The sequence below is a fragment of the Colletotrichum lupini genome, chromosome 2, assembly GCF_023278565.1.
Source record: "Colletotrichum lupini chromosome 2, complete sequence".
Classification (NCBI taxonomy): domain Eukaryota; kingdom Fungi; phylum Ascomycota; class Sordariomycetes; order Glomerellales; family Glomerellaceae; genus Colletotrichum; species Colletotrichum lupini.
The window spans coordinates 4,632,700-4,659,607 of record NC_064675.1 but is presented as its reverse complement, the minus strand read 5'-3'; the positions used below and the strand labels follow the sequence as shown (position 1 = coordinate 4,659,607).

At 54.5% G+C, this 26,908-nt stretch overlaps 8 protein-coding genes across 8 annotated transcripts; 5 read left to right on the top strand and 3 right to left on the bottom strand.

Moving 5' to 3' along the window:
* Window positions 1–35: 35 nt before the first annotated feature.
* On the top strand, window positions 36–2,735 carry CLUP02_03718 (uncharacterized protein; the record flags this gene model as incomplete). Its single annotated transcript, XM_049282736.1, has 7 exons — window positions 36–46; window positions 807–896; window positions 964–1,168; window positions 1,229–1,513; window positions 1,565–1,628; window positions 1,678–1,977; window positions 2,029–2,735. 7 exons carry the CDS (start codon window positions 36–38, stop codon window positions 2,733–2,735), a joined length of 1,662 nt encoding a protein of 553 aa, XP_049139879.1.
* Window positions 2,736–3,703: 968 nt separating this feature from the next.
* Window positions 3,704–5,326, top strand: CLUP02_03717 (ABC transporter; the record flags this gene model as incomplete). The annotated part of the gene is made up of 3 exons (XM_049282735.1): window positions 3,704–3,745; window positions 4,236–4,726; window positions 4,831–5,326. The coding sequence occupies 3 exons, from the start codon at window positions 3,704–3,706 to the stop codon at window positions 5,324–5,326; spliced, it is 1,029 nt and encodes a 342-aa protein (XP_049139878.1).
* A 921-nt stretch (window positions 5,327–6,247) lies between these two features.
* On the top strand, window positions 6,248–6,676 carry CLUP02_03716 (uncharacterized protein; the record flags this gene model as incomplete). The annotated part of the gene is made up of 1 exon (XM_049282734.1): window positions 6,248–6,676. The coding sequence occupies one exon, from the start codon at window positions 6,248–6,250 to the stop codon at window positions 6,674–6,676; it is 429 nt and encodes a 142-aa protein (XP_049139877.1).
* Window positions 6,677–7,009: 333 nt separating this feature from the next.
* Window positions 7,010–9,571, bottom strand: CLUP02_03715 (uncharacterized protein; the record flags this gene model as incomplete). Its single annotated transcript, XM_049282733.1, has 4 exons — window positions 7,010–7,763; window positions 7,836–8,008; window positions 8,908–9,465; window positions 9,515–9,571. 4 exons carry the CDS (start codon window positions 9,569–9,571, stop codon window positions 7,010–7,012), a joined length of 1,542 nt encoding a protein of 513 aa, XP_049139876.1.
* Window positions 9,572–11,495: 1,924 nt separating this feature from the next.
* CLUP02_03714 (uncharacterized protein) lies at window positions 11,496–11,807 on the top strand (the record flags this gene model as incomplete). Its single annotated transcript, XM_049282732.1, has 2 exons — window positions 11,496–11,745; window positions 11,803–11,807. 2 exons carry the CDS (start codon window positions 11,496–11,498, stop codon window positions 11,805–11,807), a joined length of 255 nt encoding a protein of 84 aa, XP_049139875.1.
* Window positions 11,808–11,825: 18 nt separating this feature from the next.
* On the bottom strand, window positions 11,826–13,984 carry CLUP02_03713 (arylsulfatase; the record flags this gene model as incomplete). The annotated part of the gene is made up of 2 exons (XM_049282731.1): window positions 11,826–11,915; window positions 12,353–13,984. 2 exons carry the CDS (start codon window positions 13,982–13,984, stop codon window positions 11,826–11,828), a joined length of 1,722 nt encoding a protein of 573 aa, XP_049139874.1.
* A 1,033-nt stretch (window positions 13,985–15,017) lies between these two features.
* Window positions 15,018–19,158, top strand: CLUP02_03712 (uncharacterized protein; the record flags this gene model as incomplete). Its single annotated transcript, XM_049282730.1, has 9 exons — window positions 15,018–15,413; window positions 15,469–16,232; window positions 16,283–16,494; window positions 16,564–16,949; window positions 17,037–17,332; window positions 17,412–17,498; window positions 17,573–17,607; window positions 17,887–19,020; window positions 19,067–19,158. The coding sequence occupies 9 exons, from the start codon at window positions 15,018–15,020 to the stop codon at window positions 19,156–19,158; spliced, it is 3,402 nt and encodes a 1,133-aa protein (XP_049139873.1).
* Window positions 19,159–19,474: 316 nt separating this feature from the next.
* Window positions 19,475–26,744, bottom strand: CLUP02_03711 (glycosyl hydrolase family 18; the record flags this gene model as incomplete). Its single annotated transcript, XM_049282729.1, has 6 exons — window positions 19,475–20,950; window positions 21,071–21,125; window positions 21,183–21,307; window positions 21,389–22,295; window positions 22,344–23,831; window positions 23,887–26,744. 6 exons carry the CDS (start codon window positions 26,742–26,744, stop codon window positions 19,475–19,477), a joined length of 6,909 nt encoding a protein of 2,302 aa, XP_049139872.1.
* Window positions 26,745–26,908: the final 164 nt, after the last annotated feature.

Genomic DNA, 26,908 nt, shown 5'->3' with positions numbered 1-26,908 from the left:
GCAAGGCGACCAATCAAGGCGGCAAGAACCATCCAATGCCGCAAAGGTAGGTATTCGATGCTACAAACTCTTATTCTGGTGCCTGGATCGCTTCTTGCCCCGCCTCTCTTCTGCAATGCTGTGCCCCCGGGCTCTTGCTCAACAAACAGCCACAAGAGTCATCCCTCACCGCAACGCCTGCCTGGTCCTTCCCTATTACCTATTCTGTGCTCCCAATGTCAGACTTCAGCCTCGTTCTTGGCTGTTTTCCCTCCCACCCTTCTCGCGCAAGTGGGCAACTGTGGTGGATGGAAGCGAGCGATGCGAGAGAAGGGCGCGCCTGCGCGCTTCCAGGTTCCTTCCTCTTGCTCTTGTTCATGTCTCTCTCTCTCTGGAATGCCCGGATCTCACTCGCGAATGCCTCCCCGACAGCTCCTCATAGGGTAGCCTTACGGATTCCCTAGCTCCGTTTCCTCATGCCTCTTCTGTGCCTCCCGCATGCCTTGTTCGGTACTTTGCGCTTCCCACAGTTCGCCCCCCCTGTTGTTATAAAGAAGGGAGCATCCGCTTCTGTATCCTGGGAAGGTAAAGATAGCAAGTCTCACGATATCCACTCAACGTTCAAAGAAACCCAGGCTCAACCAAAACACTCGGCAACCGATCCGGAATCCCCCCTTGACTCCCGTTTCTCCCTTCTACTCTGATTTGACGTCCATCCCTCCGTTCACCGCCTCATCTCCATCAGTTCTTCTGCTCCCATCGCCTCTCGTCACCTACACCTAGAACCTACGAGACAACGCCGTTCTCCTCCCTCTTCTTGCTGACAGGTTACTGCTCGCCATGGTCGCCCCAGCCGCTAACATGAGCTACTCTCCGAAGAGACTGATCGTGTGCTGCGACGGCACCTGGATGAATTCGTATGTCACTAAATCAATTTCCCCAGCTTGGTATCACTGATCTTGTCTGCTGACTGGAACCCCATAGAGAGAGTGCATACGTTAAGCCCACGCTCCTCAAGCCCAAGGGGTCGCTGCAGATTCCCTCAAATGTGACTCGCATCTCGAGGTGTTTTCGCCGGAGGTGCAGCGATGGTCGAATGCAAGTCATCGAGTACGAGTCTGGCGTCGGCACGGGCAGCAATACCCTCGACACCCTTACTGGCGGTGCTTTCGGCCTCGGTCTCGGAGAGGTACGTGACTCCTTTCCCATCTGATTAGGGGGGTTGAACAAGTACTAATATACACGACAGCGAGTTCGCAACATTTACAGCTTCCTGTGCGCCAACTACTGCGACGGCGACGAGATCATCCTTGTCGGCTTCTCTCGTGGCGCTTACATTGTTCGTTCCGTCGCTGGCATGATTTCCGACCTGGGACTCTTGACCCGTGAAGGTGTCGAGCACTTTTGGCCCATCTTTAAAGACATGGAGAACTGGAACAACCACCGCTACCGCGACGAGTTCCCCACGATGCCGTTCGACAACAAACCCAAGGGTGAGGGGGCGGCAGAGGTGTACAGGGCCAGGCTAGAAAAGGTAAATCCGACGTTCCCTCTGATGAAGAGTGCTAGATGCTGACCTGCATAGCTCGGCATGACCCGTGTCAAACAGAATGAGGGCCAAGGAGATATCATCAAGGTCAAAGCAGTTGGTAAGGAACCCCAACCCTAGTGTAACTCCACAACTGACACCAAAAACAGCCGTCTGGGACACTGTCGGTAGCCTGGGCATCCCTCAAATTGCTTGGTTGAACAAGCTCGGGATCTACGCGTCGAACCGCGAGTTCAGATTCTGGGACACGAGCCTGTCTGACAGAGTCGAACACGCATTCCAGGCTCTGGCTCTCGACGAGACGCGCTATTCCTTCCAGCCAGCTGTCTGGGAACGTCTTAAGGCTAATAGGCATACGACTGATCTTCGACAAGTCTGGTTCCCGGGAAACCACTCAAACTGCGGTGGCGGCTGGAACGATCAGGGAATTTCTAACATCACTCTTGCCTGTAAGCCTACCTCCATGATGTATCTGGTCAATACCTAACATTGCGATCCAGGGATGATGGATCAGCTGGCATCCATTGGTGTCGAGTTTAACCATCTCGCACTCGAACGCTGCGTGCAGCAGTCCAATTCTTTTTACAGGGCCCAAATCAAGGACAAAAGCATCAAGTGGGCAATGGATCCCGTCTACGGCCAGAACCACCCCCTCCGGCCTTGGGGTCTCGGTTCTATTCAGAAGACCTCGAACCTTCTCTACACCTTGGCCGGAAAGATCATTCGCTCGCCTGGCTTGTACAAACAAGTCAATGCTCATACGGATGCTCGAACCGCTACTTTCCTCACGGACACGAACGAGCGCATCCATTCATCGGTCCGTATCCGCCTGGCTTGCAAGGGCCTGGGGTTGAATGACCTTGGAGAGTGGGACAACCCGGCTATGAAGAAGAATTGGCGGCTTGTGTACTCGAATGCGGCTTATGAAGACCCGGTTCCGCACCATCCAGTCTGGGAACCTAAGTCGGATCAGCAAGAGTGTATGAAGCATCCTGCCGACGCCGACTCTGATGGTCGCTGGGTTTGGGAGTACTGTGGCCCTAAGGAGAATGCTCCTACTAGTCCCAGAGGGAGGACCTTGGTGGAGGAGCCCCTCGGGCCGTACGAGCGTCATCTGTTGAAGTTGACCGGTGGTGACCCCAATGTGTATCAGTATGTGGCATCAAAGGAGGGCACTAAGCGCGCTCTGGAAGCAGAGAGCAGCTAGTGCTAGGTGTTGTAGCATGGTCCGGAGCTGAGATACCCCCTTCCCTCGTAGCATAGCTTTGGAGTTTGGCTGTTTTTCTCAATATGGTACTAGATTAATAGATTTGCATTGTATTCTCTGTCTTATGCTGTCAGTGCGAGCCCTCGCTCCTGACACCACTACAGGGAAATAATGATTCTACGAGAAATCCGCGAGACTCACGTCTCTTCATTGTTCAGTAAGGTGGTCTTATAGAAACATGTCGGACCCTTATTGAATGGCGCTGCCCGCTTCCGACGCCAGCTTCCGATCAGGAAGTCTTGTTGCCTAGGTATCATGCGATGCTGACCAAGCTACGGGAAGTGACCCCTACCCACTCTCAGCCCCCAAGCGGCCGGCGATCCGAAAACGAGCACGAGGTCAAGATGCAAAAGTGGTTCATCCATGGCAAGCATGTTTCCTAATTGGGGAATTTCTTTATCATGGTCGCAGGAACGACAACGACGACTATGTTCACCGCAGCGGCTATTGTCACTCATACAGTATTGAATCCGCTACCTAGTTTGGCTCACTCATTCACTTTGGCTTTTGCCGATCAGAGGTTGTCGGGAGTTTATTCATACGGGGCTTAATAACGCTCGAAATACTGTAAAGTGCACTTGTAGAATGTTCGGCGGCGTGTATTGGAATAAGCTTATTGTTTAAATTTTGGATGGCCCCGGTGCGTCATGTAATGTGAATTCAAACTAATCCCTGGCATCAACTTTCGCCCTCTTCCGTTCTTGCACGATATCTCGGCAAAGTTCATCTTCATCAGGGAATTTGGCCTGACCGGCACGGCCGTGGCACGTATCGGCCCATACTTCCGATTACGGAGGGCAAAGCAAATGTTCTTTCCAATAAACACTAGAAAATGCGGCATGGTCGATGTAGTGAGGGGTGAAGACGCTAGAGAGAAGCAGACTAATACCTTACGGCGACATTATTTCATGAGGTGGGGTCGGCCGGGGCTGGAGGTCCCCACTGGGTTTGTAAGTCTACCGCGCGCGTCGGCTCTTTTATTCACCACCTTTTCTGGTGTAGACGCTGCTTGTGACGGCGATGCTTACCAACATTGAGATTTTTTTGAAGTTGTCGCGATCTGGGTCGAGTCAGAACATGCAGGCTCTGCGACGTTGAGCCTTGAAGGTGGCATAGGCTGGATGATCTGAATTATTCAGCAGAGGAGTGGTCTGAACAGAGATGCCGTGGGAGAATCAATGCTGTTGACCGGTCCGTAGTCTCGTTGTAGACTTACACGGCAAGATGTTTCCAAGCAATAGCGGTGTTGTTCAACTTTGGTACATATAGCGGATGTCGCATCCCTCATAGTATGACTTCTCATCAGAGCAAAATCATCCTCATCATCCTCAGCTTCCCTCCACGGCTTGGATTATACTTACACACTTCACCCCCTCATCATCGACTTAGACCAATCCCTCTCGCCATGATGATCGGCTTAACTCTTCTGACCGCCACCAGCCTCGCCACCTCGTCACAGCCTGGCACGGGGGCGACGAGACGAACCAGCAAGACGGCCTCAAGCGGGCCTTTGAGTCCCGGTTCCCCGGCATGACGCTCAACATCACCGTCGACGTGTCCAAATTCCACGACGGGAACATTGACCGCCAGCTCGCCCTCTCCGCTCTCGGCGGTGCCGGCGGCGGTGCGGGCGCGCTGTACGTCGACACGGCGATCCTGCAGACCTTGCACGATTACCCGCGCTGGGACCTCGAGGGCGCACTGCTGCACTATCAGCCCGTCAACTTTGACAAGATCCACCCCGCGTTCCGGGACGTTCGCGGCGCGTGGTACGGGGTTTCGATTTTTGCGTGGACGTTTATCTGGAATGCGGACCGGGAGGAGGATGGCCCGCAAGAGTTTGCGGATTTCTTGGAGCCGAGGTTCAAGGATCGGCTTGTTCTTACGTATCCTAACGATGATGATGCGGTGTTGTATGCGTTTGATCTGATGTGAGTACAGCTACTTCTTCCGGGCTTTCCCCCCTAAACCAAGAGCCAAGTCTTTTGTCCAGACAGATCGTAGCTGAGACTCAGCTGACACTCTCTTTCAACAGCATGCAACAGTTCGGCCACGAATGGTTCGAAAAGCTCCTCGCGCAGAACCCGCGCTGGGTCCGCGGCACCGGGACGCCCGTCACCCTCCTTACCTCGCCCAACACGACTCTCTCGGCCACCTTCACCGCGGGCATCGGCCTCGCTCCCCCGGCGCCGCTGAACGTGTCCATACCCACTAATGGCACCTTTGTGACGTGGGCGCAGAGGGCGGCTATCTTCAGGGACGCGCCGCATCCGGAGGGCGCGAAGTTGCTTCACAACTTTATGCTGAGCGATGAGTATCAGTCGGCGGCGACGGCCGCGGGGTTGTGGAGTGTGAGGAAGGATGCGGCGCCGCCGGCGGGGTATCCCGGGATCATGGATGTCGAGACGACGAATCCGGTCGAGTTTGAGAGGTTTATGGGGGACCGGGTGCGTGTTGAGCGGTTGAAGCTGTTTTTTGAGGACAAGATTGGGACGGCGCAGGGTTTGAGTCCTCTTATTGATGATTTGTGATTCCTCCCTTAGGAGTTGGGTTTCCAGGAGCTGTGGCTTTGGAGACGATAGGTATTGGACTAGAGTTGAGAAGAATTGTTTGATAGAGTCGAAGTGGAGTGTCATCGAGGCGATGACATCGGCTCGACATTGTTATTGACTGCCTTAGGTTCAGCATTGGCGAGGCCTAGAAGTTCGCAGTATCTTACCACCGGCAAATGATCTTGACCAAAATAGGAGAATTTACTGAAAACGGTGATATTTTCAGGCGTCTACATTTCCTCGCACCTTGGGCTCAGCCATGTGATCTAGTGACTTTGACGTTGTCATCGCTCATCCAAGACATCTTTCCGGAGCCTTTACAAGTCCTCTCGCCGTTGTCTCGACCAACTAAGCATAGAAAGAAACTCAACTATCCTCTTTTCCTCGATGCTCCCGAGGCTGGCGGAATTCCGCTACCGAACCCGCAGGGTACACCCTTGCCCATACATGCTGCAGCCCGAAATAAGCGGGACGGGTCCTCCCGCGTGGTTCATCCCGTCGAGTTTAAGTTGCATCAAAGGATCAGCTGAATCAGCGCCCACTCCTGAGAGTCCCCACGATTACGGGCTCCTAGGGACGAGACTGGAAGGTGGAATTGTCTAGCAGAGTGTACCAAGACAGTCCTTACTAAGAAGCCAGTCGGAATTCCATTAGTCTAGGCATCAACTTTTGCTTCAATGTCTGTCTGCTTTACAGAATGGAGTCGATGGTTTCGTAATGGCAGCTAGCAGCCTCAAATCTCGAGAGCAGGATTTGTATATAACCTCAGCTTCGGGCGGTTGTAGTACCTACCATCCAGCCCTCAGCCATCCAGTTCAAGCAAACTTCCTATTGCCCATCATCAACTCCTCCATCTCTCACAAACGACTATCGAACAAACCTGCTCCTCCACCACCCAAAATGTACGCCCCATCCATCCTCACGCTCCTCGCAGCAGCAGCCCTGCATCTGGCAACCCCTGTTTCAGCAAACTATGAATCCGGCAAAGCAGTGCAGATCAACTTCTACTCCAACTCCGGCTGCTCCGCCTACACCAGCGAGACGGCGGCGTGGTGGACCCGCTCCCCGCGCGCGGCCGAGTACGTCAGCGGCGGGAGCGCGGGCGACTGCTTCTCGCTCGGTATGCCGGGCGCCAGCGGGAGTCTCAACGTCGCCGGCGCGTGGCGGGGTAACGGGGCCCAGACGAGCGGCGGGTGCGATCTGTATGACGGGTACAACTGCGGCGGCGCCAAGGGGCGGATTGGGTTTAATAGCGGCTCGGGAGGCTGCGTTGCTTCTAGGAGCTCGAATGGGTTGTTGTGGAAGAGCGCTTACTGCGGTGCCGCTTAAGTGTGGTGGGAGTGGAAAGGTGGGGAGGTTTGAAGGCTGATGCGTCTTGTTTGGATCTCATCAGATGTTGAGATGTTTGGTTGGAATACTCGATTCGTCGTGGGAGCGTAGCGAGACTTGCTCGCAAGCGTATGTTGACGGGATAGTGTGGACAAAGACCACACCACGAACGCTTCATGGCAAGGATAATATTTGAAGCAAGCAAACGTTTGAACTATGAAAGCCGCGAACCTTTTGGAGCCAATTCAGTCCCTGCGATCAAGAACTCCATACTTGTAGAGTTCAGAGTGAACACCTGCTAAGAAGACCCTTGTCTACGGGAAGACTGTCTTCTCATGGCCTGGCCGGGATGACGCCCTCTCGCCCATCTACGTCCGTCCACTCCTGAAGCGCATCAAAGAGCCTCCCCCACTTCCCACCAGACCACTCATTCCTCAACGGCTCCCACTCAGGCAAACACCCTCTCATAAATTGTAACCAGCCACCGACAATAAAGTCCGCATACACGGGGCTCTCGCGCCCGTCCATAAATGGACCCGCTCCCCCGGCAGGAAAACAGGGACCGAGCTTAGCCTCCAAGTTCGTCTCGAAATCCGACAGCATCTTTTTCCTGACCTCCGAACCGGGTGGGATCTCGAGGTCCTCCCACTTCTTGCCTGGGAACCGGTCCAGGAACGACTGCCTGTCGGCCTCGGCGGTGCGCGGGTCGAGGGGCATGTAGAAACCGCCGAGCGGGGCGCCGTACTGGCTGAAGACTTGGTCTACGAAAGCGTTGAAGATGCGGTGCAGAGATACGGTGCTGCTGCCGTTTTCTCCGTCCTGGAAGAGTTGGTGCTTTTTGTCGGCGAGGTAGGTTCTTTGCAGGTGCAGCGCGATGTCGAATGAGTCGCCCACCAGGATTTCCTTCTTCTCTCCCGAGCTGGAGGAAGAGGCGAGGGGGTCGCGGATGATTGGCAGGGTGGGGAAGTCAGTGCCATCGTCGTGTCTGCGGTTGGCGGGGAGTTGGAGTGAGTTGCGTGTCTCGGCGACGGCGTTGAGGGGAACCCAGGTTGTGCGGTAGGGGACTTTGGCGAAGTTGAGCGCGAAGCTGTAGAATGTTAGCCGGTTTGAATTCTTTCTACCCGCGAGTGAAATGCGGAGGCGGGGGTGTTTTACGTACCGTGTCTTCCACGGGTTCGGTGCCATTGGATAGGCTTTTGGATCGAGGATGATGTCGTAGAACGTGATTGTGGGCTTGTTCGAGGCGTCCATGGCGGGCGAAGCTGAGTTGAGGTGCTGATTGTCGGACTGTGTTAATGTGGCGTTCATGTGATTCTCAATGTCTGGAGGATACTGAGTAATTGTGATGGTCAGGAGTGAAGAGAAGTCAATGGCTATTTCTACTCCTCACAATGAGTTCAGATACACGCACACACACACTACTAGCGTTTGGAATGTTCATCTGGCACGATGCAGGCAAGACACCCTGTATACGGGTGATCTGCACCTGGAAACGCATAGCCGCGATGAATCATATGCTATATAGGCCCTAGCGGCCGCGACGGCGTACCCCGATAGGTTAGCCCCGGTGCCCCGCTCGCAAGTGTAAGACATATAAAGCCACGGCCCGCAAGGCGGGGCAGTGTATCCGGAGATCGGTTGAGCGAGCTAATGCCGTAAGACGGAGCGAATTATGGAGCTGCCGGTGCTTTGCCCCTGCGTACAATCGGATCCTTCCCGGAAGTGAGGTGACTTCTGATCCCGGTCTAAGAAATACATATACGCACTGCAGCCTTTGACTCGATTCGGCAATTGGATGGCTTGACGCCGTGAGATACCTTGACTGCCTCGTCGACTCGGAAGTACCGTGCACGACGGCACGTGTGTTCGTATTCTCCAGAGAGTGAAATGGCCCATTCCGCGTCGGGTTAGCAATGACATGTAATGTTCGGTGAAGGGCCCGGTGAAGGATTTAGATGTTGAAGATTGTGTAAGCAGAAACAACAGATCAGTAATCATGAGGGGAGAGCACGCCCTATTCTCAGCTCGATGAGGCATGCGTAAATGCGCACGATACTCTTGGGTGATTAAGGCAGTTAGCTGCAATGCCAATGGGATGTCTTTTCCTTCAACTCATCTACAGCAGCCAAGCGCGGGATTGTCTCATTCCAGAATCATAGCAGTGGGATACCGGAGGAAACCAGCAGCCTGTGTCACCTTCTCACATATTGGCATGGGAGATGACTGCTTACCCTTCCTACAGGAGTATCGGCCGCCTTCAAACCATCATTATCGGCAATCCTCAGACTTGCTCCCGCCCTTACAAGCAATTCGAAGATATCCTCCCGGCCGTTCTGGCCTGCGACATGTAGAGCCGTCCAGCCATGAAACCCTTTCCGATCCAGCCGAGCACCGCCGCGTATCAACTCCGCGATGGCTTCAACATGGCCGTATCTCGTCGCAATCATGAGCGGCGTCCACCCAAGACGGCTCTCCACGTCCGGGTTCGCGGATTCAGCCAAAAGGATCCGAATGCAATCACACCCGCAGCCATGGCGGGCCGCCACATGCAGTGCCGCTTCGCCCTGCGCGTTGAACTCGTCGGCGGGTACGCCGAGCTTGACGACGGACTCTAGCATATCGTGTGAGCAGCTTTTTGTCAGCCGATGGATGTAGGATGGCGATTCGAATGGCTTCTTTGGAGACTCTTGGAGCTCTGACGCGACGAGCTTGAGGATGTGGGGGAGGCCGAAGGCTGCGTATGTGCGGCCTACTAGGCACAGGCTGCAGAGGTCGTGCTTGCTTAGATGCTATAGCGTGTTAGTCGTTTTGCTTTCATGGATCACTAATCTCGAGGACCTTGAGTATATCGTGGAGAATCTCTGACGGAAGACTGTCAGGTGAGAAGACGCCCATCTTGAACGGCTATCGTGAACGTCTTCCCATTGCTTTCTCGTTGATAGCTGTGCTCGTCTCATGATGGGAAACCAGTGCATATAAGTACCTGTGCTCGGTGCTGTGTGCTAGTCTTCACCTTGATTGATAATCAGCAAACTTTGCACTATGGAACGACAACCATACAGCGCTGGATCTCGAGGACATATGGTTTGACCTAAAAGGGAAAAATAGAGTCTGGCCTTACCGGCTTTCGGCAGTCCACAGAATGGTTTTGGCCGTGTTCCCTGGCTGGCCTTAGTACAATACCGTCGAATCTATCGTCAAATCCCCACTTCATCAGGCTCCAGTTGATCTAATCTCACTACAACTAAGGTAGGTCTAGTGGCCTTCAATTACGTTGGAGGTCTATCGAGAGCTTGGAATGCAATGATGAGGAGCGAGGAACCCTTCTTACGTTCCGTTGTCATGACAGGAAACTTACCACGCAAGTGTCTTGGGGAGCACCGCCCTCGCTCCCGCCCTTGAGGGGCAGCGGCGGTCATTCTCGGCCGGCCGGTCGGCCCCACTAACACGGCACCCAACCCCTGCTCAGGTTGGAAAACGCTGACCCAACAGGCAGGTGTGCAGGGAAACTCAATTGGCCAATGAGACCAGTGGGAAGTAGCTTCGCTCCAGCTTCATTCACTCTTCCAGGCCGGCGCGTCGCTTGAGCTGCGAATTCGGGTCCACCTAACTTATCCGAATTTCTATGCTAATGAATAAAGCAACCGAGATGAGCATTTTCAAGGTCCCTTTGGGCGGAACTTTGTTTGCCTGCAGCTCTAGTGGCACTGTGCAGCCAGAAGTGCAGCCACGTCCAGCTTCCACGACTTGCATCTGCCTGTATGAACTGCTTCACCATCAGGAACCACCACATACGACCATACCCATTGGAAAACTCGGGATCCCGTCCGCTCTCCCATAGATAAGCCAATGAGGGCCGGATTAGTAGTTGGGTCGGTGACGACCAGCGAATACCTGGTGTTGTATGTTTTTGAAGTTTTGGTGGGCTAAAGTGGATTCACGATGTCTTTCTTGTGGTTGCGGCCGGGCTCACTAACGCGCGGGACGTTGTTGAGCCGCAAACACGGACACTTGGTTATAGCCGCAACTGCAGAAACTTCCATTGCCCGTGTGCGGCCCGCAGCATTGCCCTGTTCATTTATCAGATACAGGTGTGAGATGAACTCTATCTTTGCACAGATAGTTCAGCACCGTATGTTGCCCCGTTACAACGTCATTTGAGGCTGTATAGCATGCCAAAGCGTCCAATTTCCAATATGGGGAGCTTCATACTATCATAATTTTTATATAAAAAGAAGAGGATATCTATAGAGTGATTAACGACCCGAGAGAGTACTCCGTAGACGCCATCACACAGCAGAAACCGCCTGACGCGGTGACTCCACACTGAGACCGCGAGTGGACCACCGCGGGAGTCATACTATGACCCTCATTCTCCGTGGGGTTTTGCAAGACCGATTGGCCAGCCTGCCGTGTTCAGGGTCAGCATGCACTGTAGTCTGGTGATGCTCAACGACGTACATTGACTCGCTTGTCGCCGCGTGGGATGACCCGTTCGTCTCATTCATACTGACTCGCCAGTACGGAGAAGAATAGCGGATCATGAATCAAAAGTCCATGGGGATTATGATCAACAGTGTAAAGCCAGTATGAGGCCAGAGCTCACGACCAGCCAATCTATCAGACTCGCCAACAGAAACTGGGGATCGGAGGTACGCGGACGCCAACATACATTTGAGCGGGTAGGTCCTTCAGCTTCCAGGTATGAGTAGTAGCGCTCGAGCGCTGTAGATGTGATTGTAACTACCCGCTAGCCACATCGAGTCGATCTTGCAATAATATCACATTCAATCCTTTTTCTACACATAAATCAGTCATCATGAAGTTCACCCAGGCATTCGTTATTGCTTCCATGTCCCTCGGCGTCATGGCGGGCTGCCGCTCCGCCCCCGAGGTCTGCAAGTCAGACGTCGGTCCTATCTCGCGAGGCCTCACCAATGGGTGGGTCTGTGATCTTCCTGAGGACTTGCCCTGCCAGACGACTTGTGAGATCACTGGCGAGAGGCAGCGATCTGAGCCCGGCACCGTTGGTATGGAGACGATGAAGTGCTGCAAGCCCCAGCCCGGCTGTAAGTTTCCCTTGATGCTGAGAACTGGTAGCTTTGATACTGATATATTTGCGATAGGTTGAGCATGTTCTCCGCATGTACTAGGTGCTTGATGTGCGGAGTGTGGAGATGGTGCAGTCTCCCTCAGAGGAAGCCTGGATGGTCTTGCGCGGTAGCGAGGCTTTCATAGGCTGTTGGTGGATAAAGTCAACGACTAGTACGGTCTCAGCGTCGAGAATGAGAGCAGGGAACTTGGTGAGACAATGTCTGTGAAAAGAGCTATTATGAACAGTCTCCGGTCTGTTAAAGTACATACCATTCAAGATCAGAGACACGAAGAACAATAAGAAAGCCCATAAACATAGAGCGTGGGAACTACAAGTAGACATCAGCAACTGCCACAGTTCAGATCTTAACCATCACCACCAATCTTTCAACGACCAGGGAGCTCACAACAATTGGACATAGAGATATATGTATGAGATGAACAACAAATCACTCAAAGTCCAATACATAGTAACAAGAGCACGACATAACAGATGCTTTTACCCTGCTGTATGCGTCCCACGCTAAGCTATTATGCATCTATCCCAGAACATTACATGCCTGCAACTTTTTCCCCTCTCACATGATACTCGATCATTCCTGTTTCGGAGAAATAAATCTCCCAGTCCTGAAGCAGCTGGCTCATAACTCCCGGCTCTGAGGCGGCCAGGTCTTTAGTTTCGCCTGGGTCCCTATCAATGTCATAAAGCTCCCATGCGCCGGTGCCATGAGGTGGAGGCAACATCACAGCCTTGTACTTGCCTCTCCGTATCGCTCTCATGCCGAAAAGCTCCCATCCGGCAACGTCCTCACCCTCGCCGTATACCTCGGACGTCTTGGAGCTAAGCATCGGGACCCAGGACTTCCCTCGTGGAGCGACCACTTCACGACCGCGGAAAGTAGTACCGGGATGCGACACGCCTGCCAGATCCAACATCGTAGGTAGGATATCCATGACGTTGGTGTAGGAGTGGCTGATGCCTCCCTCCTTCCTCACAAGGGGAGGATACCGCACGATACATGGGCACCGTATGCCGCCTTCGGTGGTAAAACCTTTGAAGCCTCGCGAAGGTGCTGTGGCAGCAAGAGCCCATTGCGGCCCATACATGATGAAGGAGTTGGCATTTCCCATGTTCTCATATGAGTTATCATAAAATTGGCGAAGTGTCTCCTGGATGCCCAGTGAGCCCATGATGGGCATGGATTCCATGGTGGAACCCTCGGCACCATTATCAGACATAAAGACGATGAATGTGTTGTCGAGCTCGCCGCTGGCTTCGAGATGATCGATGACACGCCCGATATTGTCATCGAGCTTGTCCACCATGGCCGCATAGATTTCCATGGCTCGGGCTGCCGTGGCTCTATCCTGTTCACTCTTTTCACTCCATTCAACAGCACCGGGTACGTCTACCGGCGCCGGAATGACATCTTTCGGGACCAGATGCAGTTTCTGAAGCTGACGCAGACGTCGATCTCGGAGAGCTTTCGGTCCGTCATCATACAAACCACGGTATTTGGCAATCTTCTCCCGTGGTGCCTGTAGTGGCCAGTGTGGTGCGGTGTATGCTAGATATCCGAAGAAGGGCCTCTGCTTCTCTTCCTCTGTGCGCTCATCTAAAAAGCTGAGCAGGCGATCGGTGAAGTAGTCACTCGAGTAAAAGTTCTCGGGCAAGTCTTTGCTGCGATCGATGAACTCGTCGTTCTCCATCCAGAAGCCAGAGCTCTTGATGAAAGGGGGAAGTCTCGCATCAAGTTGCGGCTCGTAATTGTGGTGATTCCCAGCGCCCGGGAGAAAGGAAAGACACTTGTTGAAACCGCGGCTAGAGGGCGAGGTTTCGGCAGTCATGCCCAAATGCCACTTCCCCGAGCACAAAGTGAAGTAGCCGGCATCCTGAAGTATCTCAGGCAAAGCAGCAACGCGAAAGTTGAGATAGCCTTCGTATCCTGGGTGACCATCGTATTTCTGTCGCGCACCCATCATGAACTCGGCCATCTGGCCCAGTCCAGCAATGTGATTATCCGTGCCAGAGAGAAGCATGGATCTTGTAGGCGAGCATGCTGGGGCCGTATGGAAGTTTGTCATACGCAGACCATCCTTGGCAAGACGCTGCAGAGCCGGGGTGGATATCTCGGAGCCGTATGGCTCTGTATCGCTAAACCCCAGATCGTCAGCGACGATGACGAGAAAGTTGGGTCGTTTGGATGCTTGCATAGCTGGAAGCCAACAGAAAGTATGCCAAGAAGAGTCTCGCTCGATCGCGAAAAGGTCGAATTGTCAAAGAGACTTGTAAGCTCAAGTACTATGGTTGAAGCGGCTTCATTAAAGATTATCATGGCTATCGGACTAGACGAAACGCTTAGATGCTTCACTACTCGGCGGATCTCAGGGCTAGGTAGAGGCCCGAGCCGGTGCCGCTGCGGGAATACCGGATCTGCGGGGTTACTCCCAGCACGTACCACTGCGAGACTCTTCTGGCAACGAAGTTCAGAACTCCAGAGCTTGCGCTCGGAATTTCCGACCACAACAACTACATACTTGTTCAACGGCTGTCGGTGATGCTCGATCCTGACACTGGAGTGCTGAGACGAATAAGGTAGGTGGACAATATGGAAATCACCGGCCTCCTCCTCGAAACCTGGGGTATTATGCGGGGGAAACCCGAGTCCTAGACTCACTTGAAGCGCTCCTGGATGATCTTATCGACATCGTAAAGAAGCTTCAGGCTAATAACGATGAAGAAGAACGCCGTTGTATGGTCTTGGAAATCCCCTGCCAGCGGAATTTGAGCCTCAGTGCATGGACATAATTTGATCACACGAGCGTACCAAAGATTGCTTAATCGTGGCTTGAGGTACGTCATATACCTACGTCGAACTTTCCCACAATCGAGGACATCTGGGGAACTGTAACGATGATGTCTTCCAATGAGAGCGGTCGATGAACGCCACAAACGTCCACAGCCTACCTGCTTTGGTGGGATACAAGGACTTGAAGTACCTTACCTCAGGGGGTAGGTGGGAAAGGTACGAACGACGACGTTGCGTTTTACCAAGCAGGCCAACCAAAATCTTTGTCCACGATTCTGGACAAGTTAACCCCTTTCTTCTGCTAACTTGTGTTCGGGTTGGTACAAAAAGTCGGCGGCCCGCCTGAGATCGTTCCTATGTTGTCATCGCCTTACAACTTCAATTACTAGATTTCCTAAGCATTGTGGGCGATAAAAAGGGTTTTCTCAGTGTACGACATGCCTCCATCCCTTCCTTGCGGTAGCGGTGATGACAACGGCGCGGTGATACCAACGGCAGCGGGACTTCCTGTGGAACCGACTTGCCCCGACAAAGAAGTTGAGGCTTCAGCCCCCCGCAATCCCATAGCGGAGACCCATGCAACGGGAGTACCATCGCACCAAAGTTCCTCGCCTGGGTGGTTGATTGCGTTCAAGAACGACTACAATCGCTCAGATGATTTTCTTGTCAATGGAGGAAACACACATGATCCAAGAAAATCGTACCTAGCACGCTTGAGAGAGAGAATCAAAAATCTAGACAATGCTTTCACAAAAAACTCGGCAGATCGGGCGAATTGGCTTCCGAGATTTCCAAAATTAAGCACCGAGCACAACGGAAAGTTTACCACCAAAGTGTTAGTTGCCTCTCACCCTTGCGCAACAGTGGGACGCTAACTTATTCGTTCAGTCCATGGGCAGCCTTCCTTTTGAGCAAGCGCGAGCGCAAACGACTTCGGAAAGATCTGAACGACGGATAGAATCCGGATCTTCAGCTGCAGACTCGACTCTTCAAACAGGGTCGATATTCGACAAAGTCAGCCAGCAGTCCATCTCAGATACGACAGCCAGCACGTTCTCTGAAGACCATACCCTTGGCCAGTTTCAAGAAGGACACCAAAAGCCCTGCAGCATAGATGGCGAGCACAGTGATGACTCCTCCGAAAACAACTTTGGGCAAGACGACCAATATTCACTGGAGATTTCTATTCGAAGGGTGCTAGCTGCCAGCCCAAAGTATGCCGACGCCGTAGTCGACGTCCTTCAACGTCGACTTCAAGATTTCATACCGCGTAGCCATGATTCTTCGGAGGTATCAACACTGCTTACGGGCATTCTATGCACCTTGGGAAACCATGCGAAATATGAAGCGGTCGATGGAGGGAGTTCCTCAAAAGGAAAGCGTTCGACTGGCAATAATGGGGCAGGAACGCAAAGTTCAGCAACATCTGCTAGTGCTGCCATTTCGACCCACCTATCACCGCCTTTGCAACTCAAGAGGGACAAGGATGAAGATGAAGATGAAGATAAGAAACGAGAGGTGCCGCCGGCCAAAAGGGCTCGGCGCGACGAGCCAGGCAAACACTTGCTTTGTCCCTACTTCATCGGGTATCGGAACCTGGTGGGTGGAGCTTGTCGAGCGCCGACCTCGTTCAGGACATTCAGTGATCTGAAGTAAGTTGATGCATTGTCCCAAAGAGCAACAGGCATTCTAAATTAATTAGGAATCATTTGCGCTCGATGCACTTCGGGGGCTCTCGGGACGAACTGCACATGGACGAGGACGATTGGAACGCCATCGAAGAAGTACTTAAGGAAGCCAGCCAAATGAGGCCCAAGAAAGGCACCGACGCTTCCTATAAGAAGCATTTGAGCACTTTTCAGAAAGTCTGGGGCGTTCTGTTTCCGAACCGTGACCCTTGGGCCCAGTCTCCTTGTAAGTCCTTGCGTCGGCTATCTAAGGCTCTACCCGGCCGCTTTTTTCTGTAAACTAACACCTTTCAAGTCTGCGAGGACTATGAGGATCTCATTGCAGAAGAAGTAGTCTGCGAGAACCACGAGGACTTCATTACAGAAAAGATTGAATTGCTGTCCCGTTCCATATTCGACCCTGAGGCCCAGCAAGCTTTCGAACGCCGCGAAGTCTCCAGCCCGACTGATTTTCGCGCATCTCGTGACATGGTCGGCGAGATGCTGAAGAGACTCTGGGAAATCGTCGTAGTCCACAGGCCCAAAGTTGCAGACCAATTTCACGACATATTCAATTCGACCACTACAGGCATGATGGGTGGCCAACGGATCGGGTCTCAGAACATATCTGTCGATGAGGATCCCGGCCTCTCAAGAGCCGCCGCAGATACACAGGAGCCGGGGCCATCACACCCACCGCAGGTGACATTCAAAATACCCCTTTCTGGGAGAGAAGATTCCTCTCATCCAGGCTCAACTTCTGTAACCTCTCTTGAGACATTGATTCAGCCAGACTCAGCAATCCCCCACTCTAAGGGCGGGAAGAACTTCTGTGACCAGGAACCTCAAGAGACGGACCCGCCGCACATAGAGCGGGACTCTTCGCAAACCTTTGACAATTATCACCTGCAAGAAGACTCTGCGGGGACCCCATCGTCTCAAATACCGAAACCTTCGTTGGCTCAGGAGCCTGCGACTTCTTTTCTAGATGAGATGAAGGAAATTCCGATGCCATTCGACAGTGGCTTTGACTGGGACATGTGGCAGCGGGAAGAATCCGCGAGTACCTTGGTCGATTGGGACCCGTTTCTTCCACCTCAATTGAACGAATATATTGAAGAATCATGACAGCAGTCATACAATATGGCTGGAGCACACATACAGAGGCACGACTTTGTGGGGTTCGATACTTGTGCAACACGATGTTGTCAAGAAGGTTACTGCTGCTTGGCGCTCGGGGGATGGCAAATTGTAGAAGATTATTCTAGTAATAGAAATCACGAAGGCGTTTTTGTAAGAGCAATGCTTTTAATAACACCAATGAGATTCAAGACTGATTTCATGCCTGTCAAAGCGGATGGTGGGCAGTCAAGATAAGGTGCCGGCCAGTGTATAGGGGCCCCTGCGATCTACCACCACCATATTCCCATCAACTATGCTTCTAGGAGTAAACTTCTGAAGAATATACCGAAAAATATACAGTTGATAACTTCTAAGTATATCAAGAAGTGGGAAACAACGGGATGCGAGTAGTAATTAACTTAGAGGTAGGGGGAAAATGATATGCAATCAGTCAGTCATTCATCGCATCGGCTGTGGTGATGCTGGTGAAACTACAGCTTGGGATGATTATGATTAGTCATCATTCTTCAAGGATTTCAACTGTGCCCGCAGCCTAACGCACACCTTTTTCATGACGGCCCATTAATCCAATCTTACTGCTTGCCTGTACTGCCGAATAAAATCGAAACAATGTGTTATGGTTGCCGCAGACTCGGCTTCGCGAGACCCTCGCCCCCGCCTGACCCAGTGCACGACCGGGAGGACGAGGAGCCGCTGCCGCAGCCAATAGACTTTGACAGGCCGGCGCCTCGAAAGAAGCTCCAACCGAAGCCCAAGACCATCGTTCACTCAGCGCCTAGCCATGACGGTATTCCGGCTTTCGTGGCATACTCGGTCCCCGCAGACACTCCGGAGGATGCCGCTCTGACGCCCTTGCGCCCGGCGTACGCCTACGTCTTTTATGACACTTCTCCTGGCGCGCTTGATCCGGGACGCACTGAGGACCTGGCCCGCGCCATATTTGACGGCACCAAAGATAGCCGCAGCTCTGACGGGCTGCCAGACAGAGTTGAAGTCTTTGCTATGCCCCTCCCAGCTCTGCCCGGAACAGGGAGCCCGTATTCTGCCGAGGACGTGGGGCTTGACCTCGTTCTTTCACAAGAGAGCCCCTGGTATGCCCGTCTCGCCGCACGCGCGTCGCGGGACCCTCAGGACGCACACTGTCTCCAGCACGCCGCAGCTTGCATACTTCATCACGAGAGGGAAGTCCAGAATCGTCTGGCCATCGCGGACAGGGCGGAGGCGTTTTCATGGTACCTCCCAGAAGGATTAAGTAACGCCTACTATGCCCGTCGCATTGTGGTTGTCGATAGGCTTAATGATAAACCCAAGAACCTGCCCGGCCTTATCCGTTGGCAGGAGGCGCTCGCCTGGACACAAAGTCTTCCAAGCGAAGCAAGAGACCCGGATATCAACATGGTGGAGAGGGCTGAGAGCAGCCCGTACGGAAGAGGGTTGCTGGTCAAATGGCGGTCTCGCGATCAGCACGATGATGATGAGGAGGACGAAGGAACACCGCCACTCAACTGGGACAAAGTCGCGTTTGAAATGATAGGAGAGTCGGCGTTGAGTTCCTGCCGATATGGGGTAGATGTTCTCTACAGGCATTTCATCCCCGACGGCGTATTCGATTTTGAAAGAGAGAAGGCTCGTGAACGAGGAGTAGTTGATGGAGTGGACTTGCCGATGCAAGCTAGATAGACCCTCTGCTCGCCTTTACCGTCGGTCAGAGTCGCCAGCCGAGGATTTTGTAATTCTGGAAGAGGCGGGCACGCTTCTTCGCACTTAATCGGTGGGAATTGCTTTGGAAGTTCAAGGAGAAACACAGGTCTTGGAAGCTTACTCAACCAATTCATTACAATCTGCTTATATTCCACATGCTTTTGAAGTTGACTCGTCAAATGTAGATTCTAGACTCATGTATATAGTCATGCATGTATTTACTTTCGCCGTTTCTATCTTTTCTCTACATACTAATAAGGGGTATCTACAAAAATGCAGCTATGAGAATAAGTCTTTGTGAGATATACACATATAAGAACCACTATCGCCAAGGAGCCCTCCCACCATCAACCACCGGACAAGAAGAACAACAACGCCGCCGCCTATATACGAGCCGGTGCACCAATGTTGACTGCGACGCCTTGCCCGTTAATGGTCTTGGTGGGATTCCCGGTGGCGCCGAAAATGGACCATCCCGTGCCCCCGGATCCTGGGCGCGGAAACCTGGCCCCCGCCGGACTGGCCCAGCCTCCGGCGCCGAACGCGGCATTGAACCAATTCGGGTCGTCGGTATTACTCCACACCACGTTTCCCAAGGAGTTGACGCTTTTGAATTTATTCTCGTAGGCGGTCTTGGCCTCGTTGCTCTTGAGGGCGGCCGTCTGCTCAATGGCCAGGAGGTAATCCTCAATATATCGAGCATAGAGGGCGCGGAGCGAAGGGCTGCCATTGCTGTTCACTGGAGCCCCGGCCCTTTCGTTCCAGCGTCCGGCGTACTGGTTGTCAAACTCCCAGAGCACCAAGTCAAACCAGTTGGACACCCGCATCCATTTATTCCACACGGGTTCAATGACGGGGAAAGGGCCCGAGCCACCCGTGCCGCTCGGAGGCGACCACCGGAGGTACTCAAACACGCCAAAGACCTCGCGATATGTAGTCCGGTACGAATTTACCGCTTGCGTTTCGGGTTGTACAGATACTTTTTGAAGCATCATGAATTTGCCCTTGTTCTTGTTGATCATTTCGTCGACTAGCACTAGGTGGGACTCGCCGCGTGCTTTGGTGAAGGGCGAGGGGCCGACGCCATCGGACCGCCCGAAACCCCAGATCAAGACAGTATCCAGCTGCACCGGAGGCATGTTCACGCCCAGAGGCGCTGTATTCATGATGAAGGAGTTCGGCTGAGCCCCTGGGATGTCGACACCCAGCAACACCTCCAGCACCCATTCCGCCGTCGGCATGGTGTGGCTGCCGACCGTCACGCCGGGCCCTCTCATCAGCCACATGAAGAATTTGGTGAGGGTCTGCGCCTCGTAAACGTGTTCGGTGTTCAATTTGACACTTCTGGCCTCGGTGTTTGTGGCCTTGAACACGTTGGCATTGCATCGCCGGCCCGACGTGCTGAAGATGATCGACCTGAGAATGTTGCTGCTCGTCTTGGCATCATTGCAGCCCGCATATTGCCCGAAGCTTATCTTGATTTGCTCGGTGCCATAGTCGACCACACCGTCCTTGCTGGTCAGACGGCGGACAATGGTGCCGCGGGCCGCGAGGTCGTCAAGGGTGCAGCTGGGGTTGTTCGCGTCGGCGTCAGTGTACAACGGGCAAGCATCGTCGGCGCGCTCCTCCAGCACGTAGCCGTATCGCCTCCGGATCTTGCTGCTCGCATCGCTAGTCGTGGCAGAGGACTCCCAGCAGAAGGGGCACGGTGTCACGTCGTCCGAGGCCGATGCCGATGCAGGGCAGATGAGCGATCCGATGAAGTCCCCGCGCTTCATCAACCTGGCCGGCTGGGCCGACGGGGTCGTCTCCGAGACCGACGAAGCGGCTGCAGCGCAGGTTTGTTGGATGATGGGGAACTGAACTCGTACACGTTATTAGCGGGTGATCAGACAGCATTTCGGACAAATGCATTAGAATACCAACAAGGGTAAGCAAAAGAGAAGAGGGAGGAGAGAGAGAAAGAGAAAGAGAGCTACCAATCCAGTTCCCCATACTGGGTAATACGTGTTGATGTTTTTACCAAACAGCGTTCTAGTCACAGCGGTTAGCGACTTCAACTGACGGAAAGGAAGCAGATGCAGGACTTACGGAGCATTCAGTTGTGCAAAAACCTCAACATCCCCATTGACGCCGTAGCAGTATTGCCACGTCGAGTCGGAGCTGGAACCAGCGGATCCATACAAGGTGACTCGACCATTGACGCCAAAGTCGATCTATGAGAGGAGTCAGTCAGTGGCAGAGTGAGGGCCTGAGGGTATATTGTGATCCACGGCCGAGGAAACCACTTTACTTACAGATGCGTCCGAGACCGAGTCGTCGTTGAAAACGATGCCCAGCGTGACCTTTGGCACCACTGACAAGGTCAACTCGCCAGATGCGTCCACGTCGTAGTAGAATTTGGGAGCCTGCAGCACCGACTGCGAATCCGACGAGCGTACGCCGCTTGACTTAGGCGTCCTGGCCGCAGTCACGGCGCCGGCGCTGGCGCCGCCATTGGCGTCGGGGTACTGCTGCGTGTAATCCCACTCGGCGAGTGTGAGGTCGACGCGCGCAGTCCCATGCAGCGTCGCGGAACCCTGCAGCTGGCCAAGCACGCGGAAGTTGGGACCGATGGTAACGATGCCGGGCACGGTGAAGGTGCCGCCAAAGTTCTCGAGGCCGAAGAGTTCGATCTCGCCCGTGAGAAACTCGACGTGAGCGAGGGCCTCGGCGTTGATGGACGCCTTGACGGAGCCGCTGTTGCGGAACAGCACGTGGGAATCTTCAAAGGAGTTGAGGTCCTGCAGGTTTCCGATGAGCGTCACGAGGGCCGACGACTGGATGTTGACGTTGAGATCCGCCCACGCGGTGAAGTAGCCCGTCGTGTCCACGCCCTTGATGTTACAGGACACGGACTCATCGTAGATGTTCCAGCGGAACTGCTCGTTGACCGTGTGCCTAACCAGCTCGTACTCGGTGTCGACGTTGTGCAGCCGGTCGATCCAGTCCTTGATGGCGCCTGACTTGGAAAACCAACGCGCGTGCAGGTCGTGTAGTTCGTCCTCCGGCGTAGACCGCTTGTCCACTGTCCACAAGTGGTAGAGATACTGGTGGTAGTTCCCGCCGTGCGTCCCTTGGACCTCCTCCTCCATCTCCCGTCTTGACCGCTTCACCTTGGTCGGAGCAGCGGCAACGATATGGTTCCAGTAGCCGGGATCGTCGCTGTAGTCGATGCGAAGCAGGACGTTAGAGCCGCCGGCCCGCTTCTACAGGGGGGAGAAGTCGTAGTCAAAGGTGAGGTCGAAGATGGGAGAGTCGGCCAGCTCGTCTGCTCGCTTCTCCAGATGTCGAGGAAGCGACTGATTCTGGGACGGCTCGAGAGATACGGCCATGGCATATCTCCCGGGACCGCAGCCGGCAGGCATCTCGATGACAGTTCCTGCGACTCCGTGGCCCTCGTGGATGACGCCGCAGTTGCTCTCGTAGGAGCTGTCGGTACACACGGCCCTGACAGTCTGCCGACCCTCGTGGTTCGCGCCCGGCTCGCAGTCGAAGAGCTCCCAGTGGGATCCGTCCCGCTTGTCCAGCGAGGTGAGCTCGGCCTTCGGCCCGGACATGATATACCAGCCGAACGAGTTCTTGTCCGCGTTGGTACTCTCCTCGGGGGTGGGATCGGCGCCGCCCATGGTTGGGTCAAGCTCGACCTGCCACCTCTGCTCGTCCGTGCCCGGGCCCGGGTGCGGGAAGATGTTCTCCAAAGGCACCGGGAGAGTCTTGATGGTCCTTCGAAGGGCGTTTGGGTCCGCACATAACGTGCGCTTGACGTCGCGGGGGAACGCCTGGGCGCTCCAGAGTGCGTACCCTTGCTGGAAGTATGTGCAGTCCTTTCCGGCGCCCAGGTATGAGGTGGCGATGGAGGTCTTGCCCAGGGGACAGATCCTCGCGTCGTTGCACTTGTCGGAGCCATCTCCGGCTGTGCCTGCGACCCCTGACCACTTGAACGACGACACGTCGACGTCTTGGTCGCAGCAGTAAGGTACCCAGGAGTTGACCTTCCCATCGCCCTTGCATGCACCGACGACGGGCGAGTCCTTTGCGTACGTGACGAACTTGCGACCTGCCGAGCAGACGTTGGTGCTGGACGTGGGCAGCCCGTTGGTCCCGATAGCCACGCACTTGTTCTCCCAGCCGCATACAGCGGGGCCTGACTCCTCGGCGGCACAGCAGTAGTCAGCCATGCCGAAGAAGCAGTAGTTCTCTTGCCCTTTCTTGTTGATGAGCCACTTGTCCGACGCAATGGGGACCTGGCCGTCGGCGCAGCCCCGGCCGCAGTCGCCCCCGTCCAACCGGTTCCAATCGCAAGTCGAAGAGTCGGGGGTCTGCCCGAACGGGCAGCATAAGGCCTTGTAGAGCTTCTCTCCGGTTCCCGAGGCCACGTTGCAGCGGTCGGTCGTGAGGACCTGCTGGCCGGGCGGGCACGATGGGCTCGTCGACGTCCCGCAGTCGGACCAGGCACACGAGCTGATCTCGACCGAGGTGTAGTTGGATGAGTCGGCCTGGTCGGTGCCCGTCGCCAACGCAAAGCTCCCCAGACCACCTGGGTATAACGTGGCGTTCAGCAGGTGGTGATCGTCATCGTCTAGGTCGATGGACCAGACCGCGATTCCAAGAAGCCCCTTGCCTTGAGCGTATTTGACCTTCTTGATGATTGAGTTGCGGTCTTCGTAAGATATCCACTGCTTGTTATCTTCGCCGTAGCTGAGGAAGCGAGTTAGCCATCATGAACGTCCCGATCACGGGCAACAAAGCCCACAAGAGCAAGCAGGAAACATGAGAAACATACTTCAGGTAGTTGATGCCAGTGCTTTCATCGACCTTGCTGTTACGAAGACCAAGGTTTGAACTCATCTCGTCGTAGGACATGAAGCCGGGTCTCCCGGTACATTGTCCTGAGATTCCGGCGCCCACCGCAGCACATCCGACTCCGGAGCATGATGTCGAGCCCAGCGTGTATGAGCGACCAAAGAAACCGATGCCGAGGTTGATCTTGGTCGCCGGGACGCCTGCGCTACCCAGCGCGTCGACTGCGGCCTCGATGGACTTCTGGTCCGACATGGCGCGCGTGACGCTCTGATCCTTGCTGTCAGCATCGTAGGCGACGAGGTTGATCCAGCTGGCGGCATCCGCCATGGTTGCGAGGTCGAAACGTGCGAGAGTCTCCTTTTCGACTGGCGCCGTGAAAGAGATACCCCAGGCCGACGACGTCGCCGAGTGCGAGTTGAAATACAGCCGCATCTCCTGAATCAGTAGCGCATAGTTCTTGGACTCATCACCGGCCGCTGGCCATTGCCAGTCGACGTCGACGCCGTCAAAAGCGAATTCTTGCATGAAGGAGGCGAGATTGTTCAGGAACTTCTGCCGACTCTGCGAGGTTCTCACTATGTCGGCGAAGATACCCTCCGTATCCGATGCCCGACGCGAGCCGGTTGAGAAGTCGTATCCCCCGAGTGTGAGCCATACATGAAGCCCACGCGCCTGACTCTTGAGCGCAGTGAGCTGCTTGAGCTGGTCAATCCCGGTGCTGGAGCCGGGGATCAAGGAGAAGCTCCCGGCCTCGACCCACGCAAATGCCGCGTTGACGTGCGTCACCGAGTTCGTCGGGACGAAGCTGGCGGATCTCTGAGCGCAACCTCGGCGGGTGATGCTATCTGCTTGGAAGTATCCGACGACCACGTTAACGGCGGGGCTCCCGCCGCCGGAGCCATTGCCGTCGTCGTCGCCGCCACCATCACCGCCATCGGAGCTGCACTCGGGCGAAGGGCAGTATCCGTGAGAGCAGGCGAAAGCACACAGGCCGTTGTCGTTGCCAAAGTTGGCCTTGACGCCGCTAACTTTGACCGTCGGAGGAGGCAGATTGAGAGGGCCCTGTCTGGTGCAGAAGCAGGAGTGAATAGGACAGAAGCCGTAGTGGCACGTCCACGAACAGAGGCGAGAGACGGTCCCGTGTCCCCCGCCGTCGGTGCAGGTGTTTGGGTTGAAAGGTGAAGTCTTGGGTACGTACGGGTTATGCTTCTCCGTAGAACATGCAGTGGAAGGGCAGTATCCCAGGTTACACGCAAAGTTGCACAACCCGCCGTAATTGGCATCGCCGTTGGCAGGGTAGCCGAGGACACCTGTCGACTTGGGCCGTTTGATGGCTTCGCCCATGTTGGTGCAGACACAGGCGCTGGACGGGCAGTAGCCGTACTTACAGGTGAACTTACAGATGTCGTTGAAGTTGCCCTCGCCCCAGCCCTGGATGCAAGTCTGCTCGGACAGGTCACGCGGAGGCTTCCCGGAGACGGAGCCGCTCGCGGAAGCCGATCCTACCCACGGGTTCCAGTTGACGACACCGGATGGACAGCTTCCAGAGATACCCTGGGGCACCGAGTAGTCGATGACCACACTGCCTCCTCTCACGACTTGCGCACGCCAAGCGCCGCCGGTACCAAGGACCGGGATACTTGTGTGGTAGATTCCGACACCGCCGTCCGGCGTGTAGTCCCAGTTGCTGATGGAATAGTCGGTGCCTCCGAAGGAGACCTTCAGCTCGGCCGGGCTGGCCAAGAGAACCGAGAAGTAAATGCGGTCCGGCATCACTTGGCCCGGCAAATACTCGAATTGTAGCTGACTAGCCGTGTTGGCGGTAGTGGAGCCGTCAGCACAGACATAGTTGAGAGATGTGCGAAACCAAGTCACCATGCTCTCCTTGGTGACGGAGGACGAGCCGGTCTTGTAGAGATCGATGAGAAACGGAAGGTGCGTTCTCCATCCGTCGTGGGGCATCTCTTTGACATAGTTGTAAGGGGCATCTCCAACAGTGAAGGCTTCGTACTGAGAATCGTCGAGGGGCCCAATGTAATGAGACTCCCCGTAGTCGTTCCAGCTGATGATCTCCAAGAACTCAGGCTCGAAGTCCATTGAAGTGACCTGCTTCCAGCGGTCATACCACAGATCACCACTCTTCCACAGCCAGTTCTTGCTGTATCCGGGCAAATTTGTGAAGAACCACGGTGACACGGGCATCATGTAGGGTTTGGAGCCCAGCAGTCCGTGATACGCGGCGTCGATATAGGTCGTCATATTCCGCTCGCCGTAAGGCCAGGCGGCCCAGTTGAAGAGGCCGTCGGCTACGCCGCCACCGGCGTCCAAAGCCGGGCCAGCACCGAGGGACGACCAGTCCGGGATGAAGAAACAGCCCGTGTCTGCCTTGATCGTGTTCCAGTCATCGGCGTTGTCAGGGCCCTCGAAGGTAGACACGAAGGGCTTGCCTTGGTACTGGAAGTGCGCCGCGCTGGCGCCGTATTTTTGAATAAGAGCTCTGACTTCGGCAAGCGGCCAAGGAACGTCGCCGCCGGCGTAGTCAAAAGAAAAGAACAGTTTGAAGCCTTTGGCGCTGGCCGCAGTGAAGGCATTGGCTATCTGCTCGTCATTATGTGACCAGCCATGGGCAATGTTCAGGGCAAAGGCATCGATCTTGGCTTGTTGCGCAGTCTCGATGTTAGCCTCCCAGTTGCTGACGCCAAAGGCTTCTGTATTGCCAACCATGAAGTGGGCGAAGACGGATTTTCCTTGGGCAACGCTGGTGACTCTAAGCACCAGTAGGAAAAGAAGAACCGGGGAAAACAGCATGGTGCTGATGATGATGAGGCCGTAGCCAGCCGAAGGAAAGTGAAGATAATGAGTGTCTTGGTATAAACGATGACGAAAACCAAAAAAAAAAAGAAAAAGAAAAGAAAGGGAACACTAAAAAGACAGGAAGTTTCGTTTGATGATGGAACAAAATTATGGGCAAG